Source organism: Cyanistes caeruleus, chromosome 18 (assembly GCF_971803275.1).
Source record: "Cyanistes caeruleus chromosome 18, bCyaCae1.hap1.1, whole genome shotgun sequence".
In the NCBI taxonomy this organism is placed as follows: Eukaryota; Metazoa; Chordata; class Aves; order Passeriformes; family Paridae; genus Cyanistes; species Cyanistes caeruleus.
In genome coordinates this window covers 3,142,269-3,164,509 of record NC_141718.1, presented here as the reverse complement: position 1 = coordinate 3,164,509, position 22,241 = coordinate 3,142,269, and the positions used below count along the sequence as shown (strand labels likewise).

The window sequence follows — 22,241 nt, the reverse complement described above, 5'->3', positions numbered from 1 at the left end:
GCAGGCGCGCGCGGTGACGTCAATTTCGCGCGCCGAGGGGCCAAGATGGCGGCGGGCGGGCGGTGGCTGTGGAGCTGCTGCTCCGTGCTCAGGTACTGCGGCGGGCCGGGGGACAGGCTGAGGGGGAGCTGCGCTGCTCACGCCGCGCTCCCCACCTGCGGGCTGTAGGTTAAAGAGCACACGGCATAAAAGAAGGAAAACCGACCTGTTGTTTTCATTAAATTGCTGTAGAATAAAAAAATTCCCATTGCTCTGTGCTTCTGTTTTTCCGCTCATGTATTTCCGTGATAGACCCTGACCCCAGGGTGTTTGCACAGCTTGGGTTGTAAGTAAAACTGGTCACAGAGACCCAAGTGTCGCTGGATTGTAACAAACCTGTCACATTTCCCACCTGCATGTACCACACCACACTTTTAAGCATGTTTTTTAACCTGTTTTCCAGCATTATTGACCATCAGCAGTTTGCTGGTATCAGCTAACATACATTTTCTCTCTGAAGTATTAGTAATACACTAGTTAATATGCTTGTCTTTTCTTGCACTTATGATTAAATAGTAATACAAAATTTGAAATAAACTTACTCATCTGCTGTCATGCAGCTGCATCACAGAAACCCGGCACAGTCAGGCTCCCCTTGAACAGCTTCTGGATGTTCTTCTCCTCCTTGATCCCAATTTCCCACGGCACACAGGGATGTTTCTGCTGCTCAACTTTGCCTTTTGCTTTTCCAGACGCAGCTTCCCTGTCCTGGCCAGCGTCCGGCAGCGAGGCCTCGTGGGCAGGAGCGGGCGGTGGCAGCAGGCCGTGGGGCTGGGGGTGGCCCTGTGCGCCGTCCCCGTTGTGGAGGTACCCCCAGCACCCCCTCCTTGCACCAGTTTAACACCCAAACCCGTTTGTCCTGGTTCTCCCCCTGGGGTTTCACCCTCAGGGAGAATTTGGCTGTGTGGCCTCGCTGTGGGGCTTTTCCTCCCCTTTGTGTTGGAGTGGTGCTGGCAGGGAGGGCGATGGGAAGGTCACACAGGTGTCTTGTGTTGCAGCAGCAGAGCTCGGGGTCCCTCAGCAATGATGCCCTGATCAGAAGAGCCGTGTCCCTGGTGACAGACAGCACGGCCACGCTGCTGTCCCAGACCACCTACGCGCTGATCGAGGCGATCACCGAGTACACCAAGGTGAGCTCGGGGGTCTCACCCCTGGCATGAGCTGCTGCTGGCAGTGCCAGCTGCTCTGGCATTAACTACACCTCTTAAACCACGCTCAAAATGGGCTTTTGCAAAATTAATTTAACCAAAGAGGTTTGGGGAGTTGAAGATGTCAGGTCCCTCGGGAGCCATGGAGTCACTGCTCTACACCAAATGTAGAGGTTACTTTTAGCTTTGTTAAGTTGTTGCTTTTGGGTTAAAAGTAGACAATTCCAGAATGGTTTAGGTTGGAAGGACCTTAAAGCTTATCCAGTCCCTTGAGCAGGGACACCTTTCACTATCCCAGGTTGCTCCAAGCCCTGTCCAACCTGACCTTGGATGCTTCCAGGGATCCAGGGACAGCCACAGCTCCTCTGGGCACCCTGTGCCAGGACCCCACCACCCTCACAGCCAAGAATTTTTCCCTAACATCCCATCCAACCTTGCCCTCTGTCAGTGTGAATCCATTCCCCTTCTGCCATTCCATGCTCTTGTAAGAAGTCCCTCTTTTTACTTAGGCAAAATGACCCTGGAACTCAGAGCTGGGGCTGAAGAAACTCATAACAGTTGCTTACATTCCCTGTGTACTGAGTTCTCTGTTCTTGGGCATTTTATTGCCATTCTCAGCCTTTCTAAGGCCATGAACTGAGTTCCATCAGAAGAATGGCATGAGCCATACTTAAATCTGAAACAACAAGACACAGTTTAATTTTGTAAAGTGCCAATTTGAGTAAAGTATTTGCATTCCAGTTTACATCCTTGTCAGTACATCAAGAGTAATGTTGCTAATTAACACCAGGCAACACTGAGACAACACCAGAGCTGTGCAGGTGTCATGGTAACTGTGCAAAATGATTCCTTCATAGGCAGTTTATACCCTGGTGTCTCTCTACAAGCAATACTCCAATCTCCTTGGGAAAGTGAATTCAGAAGAAGTGGATGCAGTCTGGCAGGTGGTCATAGGAGCCAGAGTGGATGTAAGCAAACCTCCCTCCCTCACCATCTGCCTCTCCAGCCCTGCTCTCACTGCTCTCCACAGCTCAGGAGGGCTCTCAGGTCTGTTACACCTTGTTTGATTCTTTCTCCTGCTCCTAGATGACCACCAAGCAGCAGGAATACCTCAGGCTGGAATCCAGCTGGATGACAGCGCTGCGGCTGTCGGAGATGGCGGCAGAGGCCGCGTATCAGTCAGGTGCGCACAAGCAGCCTCTGCCCTTTTCCCTCTCTGAACACAGCTCAAACACACAATGTACATTCAGTTAACATCACAAGTGACAGCTGGTGCCTGGTTTTTAGAGGTGCTGAGCACGTACATTCTGGTTTTGGCTGTGAGGCTGTAGGTGCTTTCTTAGAACTAGGCCGGGAAACTTCATGAGTGGTTTAGGTCAACACCAACCATGGCCAAAAATGTTTGAGGGAGGAGTTCAGTTATTTTTAAATGCAAAGCTCAAACATGGTCCTGGGAGCCACAGAACCAAGGCTGCTTGTGAGTCCAGTAGGGCTTTCCAGCTGGGTTTAGTTATATTAAAAAAGGAAAAGATACTAATTTTTGTTTTTTCTCCCTGGAGAGATTTGAGAGCTCTGAGACTGAGTTATGTACTAGTTTGTGGTAAATGGGCAAAGTTACTGGAGTGGAGAAGGGAGGGAAAGCAGTGAATGTACAGAGACACCCTAATTCTGTAAGTGCCTGGAAAAGACCCAGGAATCTGTGGGAGCATGGGAGGAGAATGATGGGAATTCAGCAGTGCCACAGATATTCCTGCTGCTGCAGGTGCCAGGATGGGACAAGGATTGAAAAGTTCTGGCACAGAAGGAGTGGGCTGGGCTTAGCTGTCAAATTCACTGGCACAAGGTGATCACTCCTATCCACCTCCAGCTGAATCCCACTGGGAAGGGAGAATTCAAGGGAGCTGTGACTTCTCAAAGCAGATGTAAATGAACAGTAAATGCAGTGGGCATTATACAGCCAAACAGCCAGCACAACACAGCAAAGCGGATGATGATCCCATCCATTTCTTTAGCTGAAGGTTTGCTCGGTGCTTCTCTTACCCAGTGTGTCAATCCTTCCCTCCAGGTGCAGACCAGGCCTCGGTGACAGCCCGCAGCCACATCCAGCTGCTGCAGTCCCAGGTGCAGGAGGTGCGGCTGCTGTCCCAGAAAGCAGAGACCAAATTAGCTGAAGCTCAGACAGAGGAGCTCCTAAAAGCCCGAGGAGAGGACCCCTCATTGCCACAGGGTGTTTCAGGAAATACAGATGATGACCCTTACCTTCGGGAGGACTGAACAGAACTGAGCTCTCGGGGTCAATCACAAATTGAACAGTCCCAAGCACTTAAGTGTGGGATGGTGTAAAACTGCTGAAATAAGGCTGTGATTCCATTTTTTTTTTCCCCAAAAAAGGAATGCTTTACAAGTCAAGTATTTGGAAGGCTTCAATTTTGTTTGTAACTTACCTTGTTTGTGATACTTTTGGATTCATTTATTTAAATGTTTATCTATGCAAATGTGAAGACTGTTACCAGGGGTGGCCTGGTGTGATCTGCTCGATGATTCCCAATGGTAATTGTGTCTCTGCTTGGAGGGTCCTGCTGCTCTCTTGGTGTGTTTGTGGGAGCTCATTAGGGATCAGCCAGAGAAGTGTATTTAAAAATCCTTGTTTTTAACCTCTGAGGTAAATGATGTCTGTGAGGCGATGCCTTTATTAAACTGTGCAAAAGCAGCTCGTTGTGGGTGTGTCCATTTGGGGAAAAGATTAGGTCCTGCTTTTTATTTGAATTTAAAAGTTTCTAAGCTCTGAGTTGGCAGTTGCTCCAAATTAACACTGAGCTGCAGTGTTTGCTCTGGAGCTGAGAATTTCTCATGGAGTCACCCAGGCTCTTGGTGCAGTTTTGTTCAGCACAGCAACTTATTTCACCCAGTCATGTCTGGGGGAGGTTCCCTGGGAAGCAAAGCAGGGAGGTTTGATTTTCAAGATACTGTGGTTATAAACAAAATCGTTTTGGCAGCTGCTGTGTACTGTTCCACAAAGCACTGAGCAAAAGAGAGTTTTACGTATTTGAATGCTTCCCAGTGCAAGGGAATCATTATTCAGGAAATAATTATTTCTTTTGCAAGCTTAATGTTTCACTGCAGGTTTCAAAACCACAGGTGTCTCACTGTGTAAATTTCCTAACCTGACAGCTGGTGTGAAATTTGCTTTGTAGAACAGCATCCACTAGAACTTTATCACTGATGATTGGAAGCAGTTAATCCCCATCTACCAGGTTGTGCCAAGAAAACACGCATTAATCAAAAGTTTTTCACCACAGATTAGCATCTGATGTACTGCATCTGTGTCAAGGTTGCTGTTACTAAATTGAGTTGTGCCTGACCAGGGATTTTCTTACCTGCAGCATAAACTCTGTCTCATTTTGGCTGCCTTTGGAACAAATGCAATCTCAGGTGCACAGCACTGTTCATGTACAGATTAAGTGGTAAAAAGAAAATTAACAAACTTTCTTTCCTTGCTCCTCACTGGGTGCTGCTGTATCCAAGGAGGATGGCATAGTCTGGAATTCAGTTCACAGGGAGCTGCCAGTGTCTGCTGTGCCAAACACAGCTCTGGGCTGCAGCATTAGGGAAAAAAACCCCTATGATGAGAGGATTACTTGAGTGGCGGCACAGCCAAGCCCTCAGGAGCTAAATGCACCCTCATGTCAACCTCTAACCACAACTGCTCTCCTTTGGTGCCTTGTGCAGTTGAAGAACATCTGCCAAGCCCCTGACCCGAGTGCACAAACAAGTTGTGTACCTTTCAGCATGCCACAGTAACTACTCAGATGCTTGCATGGCACTGCCAGGAGCCTACAAAGCCAGGAAAGTCCCTCTTCCCCTTTCAGGGCCTGCTCCCAGTCCTGCTGTGACCCCACTTCTGGTTTCACTGCACGTCCTGCGCTTCCTGCCCGAGAGCTGTTCCCACACACGTCCAGCCTGACGCGGCTGGAACCAACCAGTCAGTCCAGCCAAGTCAAAGTGAGGGTGAGGAGCACAAATGGTTCCACATCACCCCCAAAACAGGGCAGAAGGGAGTCCCTCATCTTTGTTAGGAAGTGAGAGCTGCCAGTTGAGGGTTAGCCCACACACCTAAGCCCGCAACAGACATGACATCATGCTCTGTGCTCCTGAGTTTGCATTGGGAATCATCGAGTGGATCACAAAAGTGCTGGCACAGCAGCTCACAGGCCACCACGGTGCCCGCTCTGTCCAGTCTCCTCTCCAGGACAAACCAGCAGCAGTGCCCAGAGAATTGTGCCCAGAACCTGGGGTTTGCTGCTGACACTAAGCCAACACACCTGAAACTACACACAGGCACTTTCTCAGCTACAGTTCATGAACCCTTGTTGGAGCTGCAGCCAGAAAAAACAGCAACAGCTTGCACAAGACCACCCTGAGGATGGACACCCACCAATTGTTCGAGACAAACCCCTGCTCACACCTGGCACAGAAACACTCCTGTGAGGTGGCACCTTCTGCCCCAAGAGCCTGAGTCAACCCTGAGGCTCAGCCAGAGCTACCTCAGCTGCTCCAGAGGGCTAAGAGAGCACATCCTTACCAGCAGTCTCCTCAACATCCCACTGAGAGCTCCCACACCTCTGCTCTCAGCATGTCCCTGTCTATAGGACAAGCAAGAACCTCCTGGCAGTGCTTCCTGGGCACTTGTGAAAGCTCCAGCTCTCCTCTGCTGGAGGATGGATGCTGGGCAGCTGGCACTAGAGACAGTAATTACAACAGGACCACACAAAGGGATCTGCTTTCTCTAATCACACACTTCATATTTTCCTTTTTACTCATTTTTTTTCCCCCTAAGGCTTCCAGGCTTCTTCCTGCTCATCCACAGCTCCAGCTCTAGCAGCAAGACACTGATAAGCTTCACAAACATACTACCAAAACTTAGTTCTATATTTGATATTTTCTCAAATTAGCAACTCCAGCACATTCAGATTAATCACTTTTATGTCAATGCATCTTGTCTGGACAGGGCAGAGAACAGCTCACAGAAAAGGAAGTGGCAAGTATCTATTTCCTCATAACATTATCCTCTTTAATGCAAATACCCAGCACCACATCTCAGCCTTCCCTGGCTTTTAGGGCTCTTAGCTTTCAGGAGACCTAAGAATATTCCCATGTAAATACTTTTCAAAACCGTTTTATTTATACACAACATTACAACAACAACGAACCAAACACCTCCCACACAACACAGGAAGCTACAGCCATTCTTCCTACCACCATGATTACTCAAGGCACACGGCTCCTCTCAAACCAGAACAGAAAGTGTTTGTGCTAAAGTTTCCAGTGCATGTAAACCTGTTGTGAGTTTCTGTAAAAGCCAAGGGGCTGGAAGCAGAGCCCAGTCCCCCATATCATCATCACTGCTGTGTTAAGGCCATATATTTTTGAAGCTTTTCCTTCCCTTTCTCCTGCTGTCTGGTAGGAGCTGTGGGGTTGCTGCCCTGCAGACCCAGCAGGACGTACTGGCCTTTCTTCCATGCCTTCAAGTAATTTCAAATGCTCTGCAACTCGTTAGTCATCGCTGGCTGCCCCACATGAGACTGACTTGGGCCAGCAGTCAGACACCAGGGCAGGTGGCACTTGTGACTTCCCCTAGCACAGTCTGGCTGGGAGGAGCCGAGTCCCCTGTAACATCATGAAGCCACCAGCCACACCCCCATCCTGTGACAATTCAACTGCTTCAAGTAACCCCCGACAGGGAAAGACTCACTGCAAACCAAACCACGACAGCTCCAGTGCGGTCTGTTAGTAACAGACATGTTTCTACCACGACCTGATTTTTAGTTTAAGTACTCTGTCACCAGCCACAATCCCACTGGGCTCATCAGTAGCTCCTTTTCCAGCCCCTGCTGTAGCTGTGCGTCACTGACACCGCACACCTAATGCTGTCATCCTTCACCAGCGTCCACATGATCCACATCTCCGTTGGGTTCAGTCTGTGCACAACCATCAGCTCTTTGTACAAGCAGGGATCAAAAGGATTGAAAGGTCTCTGGATGCCAAAAGTCTTAAAGCCAGCATGGTTCTTTGGGGTCACTGACATCTTTGCCAGACACATTCCCACAAACACATCATCTATGGGGAAGAGCTCCATGTCCTCTGCGGTCCTCTGGAGGTGACGCACTGTCTCTCTAGACATCACATATCCCCCTCCTCCTGCATAGAGAGGATAGAAGGCGGCTCCATACATGGGCTCTGGAATAAAGTATTTGACCTTGGTGTTCCTGATGGGCCGGGCGTTGGCGATCACGTCCCCAACAAAGAGATCCTGTTCAGGGTCCAGCTCCTGGAGGAACTCAACGATGTTGTAAGTGTTGACAAACACATCATCGTCACCCTTCAGCACAAACCTGGCATGCAGGCAGTCCTCCATGAACCAGCGGAGGAAATGCAGCTCCTTGAGGGTCAGGTTGAAGAAGTTGTCAACAAAATCCCACTGCAAGATGTCATCGAACTCCTGGCTTTCGTAAGCCAGCAGCTGGTGCAGGGGCTGCAGCTGGATTTTGGCATCGGAGCGCCCTAGGAGGAACACCAGCCTGATGCGCCTGCCCCTGATGGAGGCCTCCTTCCCCCACGTGTTCCTGATGGCCACACGCCTATCCACGTTGATGGGTGAAGACTTGATGGCCAGCAGGAGGAACAGCTCTTTGCTACACCTGGAAGGCCTCAGCAGGACCGAGAAGTTCCTGCAGTGCTTGTAGGTTAAGAAGATGCGGTGAGGCTCCGGGAGGGCGAGAGAAGAATTGGTAACGGTCAAGTTCGGCAAACACTTGCTGTGCTCAGTGCTGTCCAGAACTGAAGGCTGCAGTCTGTGATCCATCACATCCACTTTCTGCTCTGCTGATGATGTTGCCAACTTTGCCTCCTTCTTCATGTAAAACACCCAGGCCAGCAGCGTGATTGAGAAGGTGTAAAGCGCCAGGCTTTTAATCCTGGGATACATGGCAGCATCCAGAGCTGGACCGGCCCCGGGTGGGCAGATGAAGACGAGCTGTTCCCTCCCACCTGACCTGGGACGGGAACGTGTCTCGGTGCCTGCACTCTGTTCTCACCAGGACCCGGTTGGTGAGGGTGAGGACGGTCCAGAGCCCCCGGCCCCGCCGGGGCGCGCAGACCGGGCTGGAGCCGCCACTCCACGGTGACCCCGCAAGGTAAAACCTCCGCCCTGCTCTGCGGAGGAGCCTCCTCCGGGCACTGCTGTCCCCTCCGCGATCCACCGGGCACTGCTGTCCCCTCCGCGATTCACCGGGAGCTGCTGTCCCCTCCGCGATTCACCGGGAGCTGCTGTCCCCTCCGCGATTCACCGGGCGCTGCTGTCCCCTCCGCGATTCACCGGGAGCTGCTGTCCCCTCCGCGATCCAGCGGGCTCTGCTGTCCCCTCCGCGATTCACCGGGAGCTGCTGTCCCCTCCGCGATTCACCGGGAGCTGCTGTCCCCTCCGCGATCCAGCGGGCTCTGCTGTCCCCTCCGCGATTCACCGGGCTCTGCTGTCCCCTCCGCGATTCACCGGGCTCTGCTGTCCCCTCCGTGATCCACCGGGCTCTGCTGTCCCCTCCGCGATTCACCGGGCGCTGCCGCCGCCCCCGCTGCTCTCCGCAGCTCCCGAGCCCCGCCCGCGGGAGGAGGATGCGGGGGGCTGGCAGAGGCACCGGGGCAGCGTGTCCCCGGCACGGCACACCCACCCTACACCCCCTGCCCGCTCCAGCTCCCGCAGAAGCCCAGCACCAGCCACAGACCACATGGAGCCCCGGGGCATCTCCCAGCTCTGGCGGTTCAGATAAACCAGGCTCCACGCAGCGTTCCCGTGTGGTTTATTTCCACTCACGCCTCTGCTATGGACACATCACTGAGAGTTCTCTGATGCAGTGGCTGCGTCGTCCTGGCTCTGGGTGCTGGCTTCCAAGGGCCACCGAAGCAGCTGCATCTGGAATTGAACCGTCAGCGGCACCAGCTGGAGCTCTTGACCCTCCTCCACTTCAGCAATGTCTTTGTTTTTTCCTTTTCCTGTAGTAAGTAGTACGTTTGTCACTGTCTTGAGACAGTCAATCATCCCAAAGCAGCAGTGTGCAAGGGTGTCAGCACTGACTGGGCCTTGAGGGAAATCTATTTGAATTTGACTTTGGATGATAAGCCCAAAAAAGCCTCTTCAGGCTTTTCAGTTGACCTGAGTGCAGCCTTGCTTTTTGTTATGAAACTACCCTAGGGCAAAAGAAAGGTGAAGAAATAAATTATTTCAAGGATCCTGGAAAATCAAGTGTGGGGTAAAATGAGACCTACGTGAGACTACTTCTGAAGACATCCTTCAATGTCTGGGCAAATGGTTCACTTGTGACAAAGCCCGCTGCCTTTCCTCTTTGAGCCGTCTGGAAGTGATCCCAATTCCTCTGAGAAGACTTATTATTTGTGTGCATTTGCTGACTGAGGGATGCAAATCAGCCTCAGCTCCCGGCTGTGAGAGCACTGGGCCCTGCACAGCCCCACTGGAGCTGGGAGCCATCCCCTGTCCCCCGGGGCATGGCCACTGTCACAGCTCCAAGGAGGTTCCTGGTCCCCAGGTGATGAGCAAACAGCCCTGGAGCAGCTGGTGACTCACGGGACAGGCAGGATGTGCAGACACTGAGCTCAGCAGGGCTCAAGCAGCACCCCCAAAAGCCACAACTGGGGTGTTCTGGTGAGTCACAGCCATGGGACAGCAGGTGTAGCGAGCTGTGGGGCAGCTCGTTTTTAGGCACTGTGAATTTTGCACTCACACTTCAAAATATGCACTCAGTGGCCTCACAATGCAGCCAAGCCAGCCCCCCACCTGCACAGGGACGTGGGGACATCAAATTAAGCACAAATCTCTAATTGCTGTGGGTTTCCTGCAGCACCAGCACTGCCGTCCACACAACAGCACTTTTACCCTCATTCAAGCTGAAAGGAAACCTCCTGCACACACTGACCACACACCAGGGAGGGAAGGAAGGAAGGAACAAGCACTGCTGAAGCTGAGCTGTTTGACAGCAGCTGCCTGCTTCAGCAACAGGGTGAGTGTACATTGCAAATACACATCTTCTTGTGGGGGACAGCAATTCAAGGAGTTCTTTTCAGATCGCTGGGGGAGACCACAGGCTTCTGTGACTGCAGACACAGCCCAGGACTGCAGAGCTCTGCGAGCCTTCCCAAAGATGGGAACCTTGCTGTGGGTGACAGGGCACAGGAAAGCAGCCTGAAGCTCTGTGGGTGAATTGCACTCTTAAATCTGATGCCAGAGCAGGAAAACAAAGCTCCTTTGGTAGCTCTAAGCAGTGCTGGAAGACCTGGCCCTCTCCATGCCCGCCTTGACCCACAAGCAGCTTTTCAGTATTGCTTGGCCAATGCTTTCCTTTCCCACTCTTCCATTACCCCTGATGTGCTGGCACTGCTATTTTTGCAATGAAAACCAAGATTGCTGGAAAAATAACCTGCAAGAGGCAGGGTGAGGTTTGTCTCTGGCAGATTTAGCAACGCTGCTGGCTGAGCAGCCCTGGGCTCTGCCCGGGAGGGGACACACCCGGCGGGGTCAGGGTGGTCTCTTCATGGGTGACAGCAGACTGGGATCTGTTCCCAGACCTGCCATGGGCTGCCTGGGGCACCTGGGGCTCTCTGTCCATCTCATCTCCAAACCAGAGAGAACAATAATCCCCTCTGCAAAGTGCTTGGAGATGTGAGTTGGCAGTGGATGAGGAGCTCGTTATGCATCCCAGGCAGCCCAGCTGCCCGCCCACACCTCCACCCACATTTGGCAGCCCACACAGTGGGCAGCACTTTCCTCACTCAAAAATCTGCTTTGCCCTTCTCCCCTGGCACGGGGTGCTGTAGGTGTGAGTCTCCCAGGGCAGCTGGCAGCCCACCCTCGGTGCCTGTGCAGACACCAGCTCATAAATGAGTCCAGGCTGTGTCTGTCCTGAGAGCCCCACAGTCAATGTCTGTATTCACAGCCCGAGGCTCAGGATGTGAGTAAGTCCCTGCTCCTGTTTGCTCTCTCACACACTCCACCCTCTGCCCCATCAGCTCCAGCCTCTGTCACCTTTGGAAGACGCCTCGATTTTCTGGCTGGCCTGACCTCCTTTCTCTGCTTTGGGTTTTTTACTCTTCTCTTTGCCTTTTTTTACCTCCTGTGAAGAGAGATGTTTCCACAGTAAGGCTGTGTTGAAACTCACTGCCCTCATTCAGTCCTGTGACAGCTTTCATCATCTGGGTGCTGTCACCGGGATTTCAGGAGCAGGAGCACAGCAGTGTGGCTGCTCAGAGGAGGGAATCCAGGAAACAGAAAGTTGGTACAGCTGGTATGTGCTGCCATGCTGAGAGAGGGCACCAGAGGAAGCATGAGTGGCTGGTTACACATTCTGGAACGGAAAAATTAACTCATCTATTTTCCTAGGCCCAGAAAAAGTAGCAGTACTGCTTGCTAATATTAGCTTTAAATAACCACACCAGCAGTGATGGATGGTGGATAGGCAGGGCTATTTCAGCCCCATCTTGAGGAGAGGAGAACTGAGGGATGGATGGATGCCCAGGCCAGAGAGGGCATTTGCTGAGCCCCAGCCTGCAGCCCTGCCCTGGGACAACATGCTCCTTACCTTCTCCTCCAAAACTGGTGGTTCTGGTGGTTTCTCAGGGATCAGGATCCCAAAATCACACACAGTTGCCACCAAGTCCTCTGTGGCCAGCAGGGTCTCCAAGGTCACCCTTGTGGTGCCCAGACTGCTCCGAATGGGAGGGTCACTGCGAAGTTCACATGGCTGCTGCTGCTTCTTCTTTTTCTGCTTGTCCTTGGACACGGGGCCAGGCCTCAGCAGAAGGCTGGGGTCCCTCTTTCAGAGAGAAGCAACCCCAACCCAGCCTCTTGCATCCTGGCCCAGATATGTGCCACCAGCTGCTGCCTTCCCCCCATAGAGAGGGGGGACTTTGGGAGAGGTCTGACTCTCTGACACACCAAGTCGACCCAGGAGAAGGGTCCTTGTTCTCCCATCACTGTTTTTGCAACTCAGATAGAATTTGCACCCTACCTTTGCACTGGTCTTCTTCAGCTCCTGTCCTTCCTTTTTATTTGTGACAGTGTTTTCTTCTGGATCAGCATCCACAGGCCATGAGAGCACCTGGCCAGAGAGAGAAGCTGGCCCAGGGTCACTGCCATCCCAGCCTGCCTCCCAGAGGAAATGTGATACCACTGGCTGGGCCTCCCAGCAGCTCTTTCCCCTTCATCTAGCTCGGCCACACCCTCACCTTCTCCTCCACAACTGAGACAATCGTTCCAGCCTCCAGGTAGGACTTCAGCCCCACCAAGTCCTTGGCAATGTGTTCCTTCCTGTAGCTGCAGTCGATGGTGTCTGCCCAGGGCTGTCCAGGGGTGGCAAACACCTTTGCTGTGTAGGGACACAGAAAAATTCAGAGAAGACCTCTCCCCAGGACAGAAGGACCCCCGGGACACAGCTGGTGCCAGGTCATTATCAGCCCCACGAACAGCCCAGCTGGCACTGCTAGGGACATCCTGATGCCACCATACCCCACAAAGTGCTATAAACCTGCCTGGAGAGATGGGACAGAAGATCTGTAATTCCTCATTACCTGAGTGGGCCTTGGGCTCCTCTGTGGCTGCAGGCTCCTGATGGCTCTTTGTTTCTCCTGTGTTCTGAGCAGAGCTGTCCACATCCAGCATGGCCACTGTGGGACTCTGATGGATTTTTGTTCCCTGGAACAGAGACAGATCTGCCTCCAAAATCCTATTCTCCAGCCTACCTTCATGGGAAGAAGGGACTTCAGTGCCAGGGAAAGGGTCTACCATAGTCAGCAGGGGCTTGTCCTGCTGGATGCAGCCACATGGGAATTCTGTCCCCAGCACTGCTGCTGCCCATGCCAGGCCCATCACCCCATAGCCTGGAGATGCAGTTCCCCCTGCTGTGACCTGCCATGCTGCTTGTTTCCAGGAGCATCATCAGCACCAACCTCAGGGCTGCCCCTGTCCTCGAGTTCCTCTCCCTCTGCAAACTCATAGGTCACATAGTAGCTGTAGGTGATCACTGGACCCTCGGAGCCAACCTCCAGCTGCTGAAAAGCTTCGGGATTAGGGAGTCCCTTCATCTCCCCAATGCTCACAACCAATCGTGCTTCACTCCTGATCAGCTCTGAAAGGAAGACAGTCTTGCCATGAAGCTGCAGTACTTCCTTTCCAGAGAGAGAGGAAGGAACAGAGCAAGCAGAAACCTCCAGGACCCACGTCCCACCTCCTGGCATCCCTCGGTGCCAGTCTGTGCAAATGCTGTGACAAACCACTGCCACGTGGGGTCACTCCAAAGCCACACAAACACCTCCTGCCTTGGCTGCTTAGCTCCTTCAACATTTGATCCTCCAAAAAGCACATCTAGCACATAAACTTAGTGGGGCCATCAAGAGAGGCTTCCCATCCTGGCTGGCCCCAGCCTCCTGCTCTCATGCCAGTCAGGGATGTGCCACAGAGGTGGCACCGCTGTGTGCAGACAGTGCAGCACAATGTGAGCACCTTCCCCAGAACAGATGTTCCTCTTGCCACAGCTCAGGAGGGAAACGCATGGTCTGAAACCAGATGGTGTCTGGGAAGAAAAGCTGAGGCAGGCCAGGACACTGAGGCAGTGCTGGGACTGGGATGGGTTGTTCTTGGGCCTAAGGCTGAAACTACCTCGAGTGTAATTACAGAGCTCAACCACAAGGCAAACCCCACTCGTGAATCACAGGGTCAGCACGGGCAGGCTCAAAGGCAGGGCTCACCTGGCTGCCTTGCCAGACCATGGAACTGCTGCCTCTCGTCAGGCCATATGCGGATGTCATCGAGGATGGACAGCTTGGGCAGGCTGTCCACCAGGAAGCCTCTGTAAGTGGGGATGAGAGCCAGTGGGTTCCCCTGGAGCACCAGGATGCGGAGGTTCTGCAGAGTGGACAGTTGGGAGACCAGCCCCAGCAGGTCCGTGAGGCTGTTAAAGCTCAGGTCAAGGGAGACAAGGTTTGGCCTAAGGAGAGAACCCAGGGTAGGAGGTAAGGCAGCCAGCATCCATTTGAGGAGAGAAGGCTACAGCCCTGAGGCAAAAACAGAAACAAAAATCGTATTTCCCCAGCACAAACTGGGTTGAACTGAGGAAAGCAATCTGGAGGCCAATCCCAAATTTCTGAGACATACAGTCCATTGCCCCACAACACAAAAACATTTCTTTAGCATTCATTGATGACCCCACTGCAGCATTTGGTGATGCAGTCTACCCTTCAGATCCTTACAAACTTCCAGCAGTGGCTTTGGGAAGGACATGGAAAAAGTAAACTGCCCAGGGAAATGGAACTGTGGCAGGCAGGGTGCCAGGGCAGTTCCCCTGCTGATCTCCCCATTCCACACCTTGCTAAGGACCAAGACATACCCATGTCCGGGAATGAGACAGAAGACAGCAAGACAGACTCCTCTGCACAGAGAGTAGACACAGAGCAAAGAAACAACCCTTCTGAATTTTCCCAAAATTCTGTTTTCCCAGAAAGGGCCATCTCCATGGCTTGAGGTCACGTGTTCACATCTGCTCCTTTCCCTTTCAGGAGCCCGTGTTCAGTCTGTGGCATTACCAGAAATCCACAGTGAAGTGCTTTTCCTGGGAAGGGCCACACAGCCGGTTGTAGCCCAGCCCCAAGTGCTGGAGCTCTGGGGGTGGCTGAGCACACAGGTCCTGCAGATCACCCACAGCATTGTAACAGAGCTCCAGGACCTGCCCAGAACAGAAGGAACAACAAACACCTTGGCAACAAGCTGTTCCTGGCACCCCCTCGAGCTCTTTGGCTTTCAGTGTGCTCCCACATGGGAATTCCTGCCCCATCCTACTTGCTCACCTTCAGAGTCCGGGGCAGGTGGGCTGAGGTTACTCTGCTGATGTGGTTGGCACTGAGGATGAGCTCCTCCAGCTGCTGGAACCGCAGCAGACCCTCATCCACCTCCTGCACCTGCAAAAAGCTGGGTTTGGCCAACTTGTCCCTGAGGCACCTTGTGACCAGGATGACATGGAAATGTGTTGATCTGCGTGACATCCGTGTGACACGGATTAGCACAACATCCTGGGGAGGCTGTGGGGAGAAGCTCTACTCTAGCTGCAGCATCTGGGAAGAGCTTGGGATGGAATGGTGTCCTTTTTCCCTCACAGTAGGAAGACAGGAAGGTTTCTGGCCTACAGCTTTATGGGCACCTGCAGCTGCACTTACCCCCTTGTCGAGTATCCGCAGGGATTTGAAAATCTGGAAGACTCTGGAGCCACGGAGGAGCTCAGGTGCCAGCACGGCCACTTCCCGCAGGAGCTGGTCCTGGGGGCTGCAGTCGGGGGGCAGTGCCCAGGGGCTGTGCTGGTCTCTCAGCAGCTCCAGCAGCGTCTCGGGGGTCTCCTCTCCCGGTGGCACGGCCTCCTCCAGCCCCGCTGGCTCTGCCCGGGGGCTCCTGTGGGCATTGAGGCGGGATTTGTTCTGCAGACAGAGAGAGGACAGGCAGTGGCAGCCCTGTGCCATGTCCCATGGCTGTGCCCCCAGACCCCTACCCAGCTGCCGAGGCCACAGGGGAAGTCCTGCAGCCCCAGGTGCTGCAGGTACTCCTGAAAAGCAGCCGAGACGCTGCCGGGTGCTGCCATCCAGCCCCAGCCTGGCAGGGAATCCCCCGGCTCAGTGGCTTGTGTCCCTGTCGCTAGGAGATGGTGCCATGGAACCAAACACTCTAGCAGGTTTGGAACAACACCAAGCTTGCAAGGCTGGGAATAAATCCCTGGTTTTCTGGTTCCCACTGGGTTTTGGGGGCTGCTCCCCACTAGGGAAAGAGCAGGTGGCCTCATGCTGCACTTGCAGGATGCAGAATCAGTGTACTTCCCCAGCTGGGGAGCTGCGGCATGGAATTTGCCATTTCCCTTATCTGTGTCCTGAGTGTCACTCAGGTTTCAGGGAAGAAGCAGTCAGGGTCTCAGTCAGCTGTGAAAGCCCAGCTCTCCACTTTATTGGAGGGCACTGCCACACAACCATGTAAGGCCATCAGAAAACAAGCTCATGGCTGAAGACATCAGCCTCCACACTCGAAAAAAGTAGGTGAGCTCCAGGAACAGAAACCACAGTTGTGTCGCAGGTCAGCATCAGGTCTCCACACACGGATATTAATTTCCTTTTTCCAGCGATAGGTGTTGAGGCAATGGCCACAAATTCCATTTTAGAGAGCTGACAGAGCAGCATGTGTCAGCAGAACTTCACCATATTAATTGCAGTTGCTCTGTGGTGTCTGATGGTTACGTGGTGGAAACCTGAACTTCTCAGGTTGGGTTTTACAGGACGGATGCTGACCTGCTCTGTTATCAGCTCAGCAGCTTATCACAGTCCTGTACAGACCGGAAAGGATGTGCACAGTATGCACAGGTTATGAGATAATGGCATGTCCTGGAGTGGAATAACCAGGTAAAGTGCTGTCCTTAGGAGAAAATGAAGTAAAATCTTCTGAAAGTCTTTGAAAGAAAATTACCAGTGGTTGAATTGCATTTTGTGGAAAAGCAAAGCTGTTAAAATTCTGCTTCTTTTATTTGCATCACTATTCAAAAAACTCAGCCCCATTGCCTTCACTGCTGCACAGAGATACTCCTGCTCTTGGGGAAAACCAGATCCCAGTAATCTTTGGTTGTGCCCATCTGGGAGAGCTGGAAGGGGGCTGGCAGTGCCCAATGGCACCTTTTATGTTACAAGCTCCTGCACCTTCCACAGATGTTCCTGTGGACCACTGATCAACTGCACCTCTGCAGGTTTGGTGCTTCCAAACAAGAAACCCTCCAAGATCACCCTTCTGCCTGAAAGGAGCCATCTGTACCCACAGTGACTTTGTAGGGACGTTCCTAAAGAACGCCACACACAAAGAAACATCTCTCTTTGTCTCCACCAAGTAATAATAAAACCCTCAAATAAAATAAGTGTCTGCCAGAACTGTCCTTTCCATAGGCCATGGTAATTGATCTCTTCCTTGGCATTATTTAGCACTTATTCTCTGTTTTGGTGTGCATGAGAATTTCCTGGATTTGGTTACTGGAAGCAGAAAACAGCCTCAGGGGAGAGACGGGTGACAGGGATGGGGAGGGGGAATCCTGAGCATCCCTTGGGAACAGGGTCTTCCAGGCATCCAGCAAAATTATTTATACATTTATACATGATTTATACTGGATTCCTGACCTGCCTTGCTCACAAACCTTTTTCACTCCCTGCATTGGCCCACTCTTACACTGACTCTGTAGGAGAAGCAATGGGTTTGGGCAGCAATAACGTGCTCCCAACCACCTTTATAAATAAAACAGGAGTTTATGTTCTAAACCCCACACTTTGGAGATCCCAAGGATTTAGATGGGATGGACAAGTATCCCGAGCTCCTTGTCAAAGAGATGACACAGGACACCCTCTATGTCAGTTTGAAACTGCACCTAGATCACAATCAGTGAAGACACATTTGAATCAACTTTTGATATAATCTTTCAAAAAAGAAAAAAACCCCAAATTATCACTGTAAAAAAGAAAAAAAATGCTGTGGGGAAGCCACTGACGCAGGACTCCACAGCACTTAAATACAGCCTGGCTGGCCCCATCCACAGCACTCCAGGCAGGCAGAAGCTCCAGAACCAGCTCCAACGCCAGCTACCAGCAAAGCCACTGCTGTCCCATCCCGCCATGGAATGCAGAACAGGTGGGTGTCACTTACCTTGCTACAGGCTGTAAGGTTGCTCTGGTTGGTGTTCTTCTCTACCTCAGCCACTTCATGCCCATATGCTTTAAAAATGTATCACACTGCATGAAACTATTAAGATTTGCAAAAAACTATGCAGAAGATTGAGACTAATCACTGTATTCTTTCCTTTTGGTTTCCTCTTTTCATCTGAATGCAGATATCAACAGGTTTGCAATCTTCCTCTTCTGTTTACTGGTTCCTTTGGGCTCCATGGCACCGACAGAGACATCAAAAAGCAAAGTGACTACAGGACAGAGGCAGAATCATTTCACTACGGAGATACCGACCTTGGCCATAGTAATACAACAGAAAGCTCACGAGCTGTTTGAATTCTATGTAAGTGCACCATTTTCCATGTGCTGTGCCTATGTCTGTGGAGAAACCTCTTGAATTATTATAAAACACTAGAAAGACCACCAGAAAATAAGTGTTTGGGTTAAAACTTACAGTAGGCTCTTCTCTGTATTTCATGCAAGAAGGAAAGCGTTCATTGCGTTATGCAAGGGCAGCTGGAGCAAGGGCAGCTGCGAAGAGCTTGGGTGACTGCCTCAGCTCATTGCCAGCTGGGATCTTCCTGATTCCCAGTGTTCCTTCTCAGTCTCCTGAGTCCCATTGGGCATCTTCCTGCAGGAATTCAGTCAGAGCACTGGAAACGTGGTGAGAATTGCTCTGCCCTTCAGTCTGACCCTAATGCTTGAGCACTTTTGCCAAATACTCTGCTCACCCAACCTTTCCTTAGACAGGCAAAATGATCACTGAACCCAGGTGTAAATGCCTCAGACAAAGTTCAGTCCTTGGGACCGTGTTTCCAAGAGTATTTTGATAAAAATCAACATTGGCATTTCCTATTAATTCATTCTTGAAATCAAAACCATCTCTTCCAAAACAGATGAAAACACACACAGGCCAAAACAGATCTCTGGAATAGGTACATTTTTCCCCTACAGCAAAGAATAGTACCCACGGTCTAGAAAAGCTGAGAACCAAGGCAAGCAAGGCATGGGGAGAGGAACTGCACACTCAGTGCAATGCCTGCTTGATCAAAGGGATGGAGGTGTTAATACGATTGAACCACAACCAGAAACCCCAAATGAGAAAGGGAAACCAAAGGATTAACAACTCCTCTCTCCTCTTCCTTCCCTGCAGCACAAGTGTATCTCTGCAACGTTCCACCCTGAGCCCTGGAGGGTTACGTCCAAAGCCAGAGATGTGGCAGACAGAATACCCAAATGTGCAGCTTTCCAGGCAAGCTGCTGTGCTTTGCACCACATCCACAACACTCTGCAAACCCTGCGAGGGGACATAGAAACCATCTGCACCGAGAGCTCCAAAGACGTGGTCAAGGCCAACCTCAACCAGCTGAACACCACGCTGAGCCAAGGCACTGCCTTCTACACCTGCAGCAGCCAGGACCTGCCCCAGGTGTATCCCCAGGGCCAGACCATGAGTCTGGCAGACAAAAAAACCTACATCTGGTGGGTTTTAAAGAAATATGAGGACATCATGCAGCTTACGGGAAACCTGTATTCTGAAGCAGCAGTTTGATACGCCATGATGAAAAAATAATGGAAGATGCTGGAGAAGTGGTTAAATGAGATTTGTCAGGGGTTATGGGATCAGTTTGATGCCAGGATAAACATTGATAATGTATTGCCAGTCTCTATAACTATATAATCTAGTTTAATTTAATATTTAAAGGATTAATGTGGTAAATTATTGATTGTATTTATTATAAAACTATTTATGCTGTCTTATTTGCAAGAGCACATAACAAGGAAGGACTAACATGAATCAAGGTAATTTAATTAACCAACCCTGACATATATAAGCAATCAGGAAAGTGTAATTTCAGTAATTTTATTTATATTTTTATCTTGCAGTTATTTTTCAAAAGAAAAGTTGATTGTCAGCAGGCTGATTTTGTACTTCTCTACTAGTGGATTTTATTTATGAATTTGTACAACACATCTATTTTTGTAAATCTATTTAAGCAATTAGTTTATATATTTATTTATTCATATTTTAAACTCATATTTTAATACTGAAAGGGATCTATTTGCTACTTAGTAGATGAATGATTTTACTCATTTCCTGTTACCACCTTTGGATAGAAACTGGAACTTAATAAAATATTAAATGAAACAAATATTTCTGGATTCTCTTTTTACTAACTCTTTTTTACAGTATATTTTGCACTGGCCCTGTTCTGCTCAGACTTCTCCAGGAAAAGGGGGGTTTGATATCAACTGAGTTACATTGCCAGCTGCCCAAAAGTCCGAGGGGGGATCCTAGAAAAGCACTCAAGTTTCCCAAGAGGAACAGAGGGACCAAGCTCCTTGCTGGAGCCAGGGAAAGAATTCTTCCCAAATAGGCCCCATTTCAGCAACAACTCTGGAGATGTGACATAGTGGTGACATTAAGAAGCTAAAATTCCAACATCATATCCTTCATTTTTAATAGAAAAAGAAGAGTGGTTGGAAAAAAATCACTGCCTGGGGATGTGCTTATCCCCAAGGCTGAAGCAACACCTGCCTGAAGCAACACCAGCTCTTCAGGTGGGGTCAGCAAAGCACTCCAGGGAGGAAAAGTCACATCCCCAGGGCTTAAACATCACTGTCAACGACTGGCACAAACCACTTAAGCCTTGCTGAACCAGAGGATTATACAGGGCCGCTCCCTGTGGTTTCCTCTCCCATGCACAGCTTTTGTTTTGCCTTGTAAATGTATAAATGGCTCTACAAAAGTGTTTTCCTTAGAGAGGGAAATGCTTCCTCAGCAGCATAACAAGATGTCAAAGTGAGTCAGATGGTCTGCCCAAACTCACATCATGGGAAGGGCTACCTGAGAAAGAAGAGCTGTTCTTCCCCCGGGTGGGGGGAAACTCAGACCAGTCTCTGCCAAGAGGAAAAGGCACCAGCCCCAGGCAGAACAGTGAGAACACCTGCAGCCCTGTGGCCTTCCTGGTGGTGCAGGGTTACCAGGGCTCAGATAAACCCTCCTCAGCTCTGGAGGGCTGTGAGTTGGGGGATACACCTGTGCCACAGGGAGCATCTCTGCTGTGATTATGATTTAGTCACCAGCAAAGATCTCCTGACAAGCAGTGCCCCATTAATCCTGGTTGAAAACAAAGCTTTCGAGACCTGTGAGGAGTGAAGAGTTTGGATGGAGGAGCCACAGATGGGCTCTGTAAGCAGTGCCAGAAGAGCAGCAGCAGGACCCAGGGATGTGATGAGTCTCATCTTTCATGGGTTTGTTTCCATTTGGTGGCGGAAAGGTACTGGGGGTGTGACGCACACACCTTGTTCCGAAACAGGAACACGTTAAACATCTCTCTGGATGACAACAAGGGCTCTTCTCTGTTTGCACACAGGGAACTTCCCCAACACCCAAATAACCATTCCTTGTCTGCCCACCTCCTGGAGAAAGTGCTCAGGGACGAGAATAGGCGGAGATGAACTCCTGAGGGCAAATATAGGTTAAAATAAATAAATAAAAATCCAGTGAGCATTCCATTCCAATGATTTAGATACAAAGAGAGCCCTGAGCTGTCTGCCCACTGATGGGCCAATTCCCTTACAGCAGTGATTTCATTTCCCCAGAGCAAGTGTAGGTCCACTTTTGGCAGAGTTCAACGATTAGCAGAGCCAGCTACAAAAAGAAACCACCTCACAAACTCTTTTGGCATCTCAGCTGAAGTTACAGCAGCCTCCCTGAAATCACCTCTAAATCAGTAGTACAGAAAGAGTGCTCTGCAGCCACAGCTTCCTCCCAGAGAGCTTTGATAGCATCCCTGCAGTAACTCTGGCATTTATAGTGCTTGGTCAAGTGAAGGCAGGCTGAAGAGTTGGTTTATCACTGTTGAAATAGCACTGCTCTTCACTCCCACCAAAATGCTTTATGTGAGATCAAGCTTCTGATTTCTGAAAAGTTAAATTCAGGGTTTTTGAACCCTGCTGTACCTCCTAGAATTGCAGGCCTGACTCATCAGAAGTTCTCATCAGAAATACCAAGTCAAAGGCACCAATCACAAGGATAACATCAACCAGCACAAACTCTTATGTGGTGATTTTAAAATAAAACCTTTCCTTTCACTCTTTTATTACCTTTCTCTTCAACTAGAGCCTCACTGCTGTTTCCACTAGGCAAAAAAATCCAAAATGTCAGGGAGGTGATAACTGAAGCACAGAAAGCTGGAGTGTCCTACCAGGGAAAAACAAAAATCAGTCAATAAAGACAGATTTATTAATTTCATTTTTTAA

The 22,241-nt window shown here is 50.6% G+C and overlaps 3 protein-coding genes across 5 annotated transcripts; 1 reads left to right on the top strand and 2 right to left on the bottom strand.

Annotated features, from left to right (window-relative positions):
• Positions 1-3,897, top strand: DIABLO (diablo IAP-binding mitochondrial protein). Of its 2 annotated transcripts, none has more exons than XM_023937304.2 (6): positions 1-92; positions 732-846; positions 1,038-1,169; positions 2,045-2,155; positions 2,274-2,370; positions 3,253-3,897. In XM_023937304.2, exons 1-6 carry the CDS (start codon positions 46-48, stop codon positions 3,459-3,461), a joined length of 711 nt encoding a protein of 236 aa, XP_023793072.1. In that variant the 5' UTR covers positions 1-45; the 3' UTR covers positions 3,462-3,897. The 2 variants fall into 2 exon arrangements, with proteins under 2 accessions (XP_023793072.1, XP_023793073.1); XM_023937305.2 differs by having other exon boundaries at positions 7-92; positions 1,041-1,169.
• Positions 3,898-6,347: 2,450 nt separating this feature from the next.
• B3GNT4 (UDP-GlcNAc:betaGal beta-1,3-N-acetylglucosaminyltransferase 4) lies at positions 6,348-8,846 on the bottom strand. Of its 2 annotated transcripts, none has more exons than XM_023937303.2 (2): positions 8,737-8,846; positions 6,348-8,510 (listed from the first exon to the last, which is right to left on the bottom strand). In XM_023937303.2, exon 2 carries the CDS (start codon positions 8,170-8,172, stop codon positions 7,054-7,056), a length of 1,119 nt encoding a protein of 372 aa, XP_023793071.1. In that variant the 5' UTR covers positions 8,173-8,510; positions 8,737-8,846; the 3' UTR covers positions 6,348-7,053. The 2 variants fall into 2 exon arrangements, with proteins under 2 accessions (XP_023793071.1, XP_086711556.1); XM_086855430.1 differs by having other exon boundaries at positions 6,348-8,597; positions 8,737-8,831.
• Positions 8,847-9,023: 177 nt separating this feature from the next.
• LRRC43 (leucine rich repeat containing 43) lies at positions 9,024-16,962 on the bottom strand. The gene is made up of 12 exons (XM_023937300.2): positions 15,782-16,962; positions 15,456-15,710; positions 15,090-15,200; positions 14,829-14,968; positions 13,995-14,233; positions 13,197-13,375; positions 12,819-12,942; positions 12,477-12,616; positions 12,260-12,349; positions 11,831-12,022; positions 11,278-11,365; positions 9,024-9,233 (listed from the first exon to the last, which is right to left on the bottom strand). The coding sequence occupies exons 1-12, from the start codon at positions 16,067-16,069 to the stop codon at positions 9,073-9,075; spliced, it is 2,007 nt and encodes a 668-aa protein (XP_023793068.2). The 5' UTR covers positions 16,070-16,962; the 3' UTR covers positions 9,024-9,072.
• Positions 16,963-22,241: the final 5,279 nt, after the last annotated feature.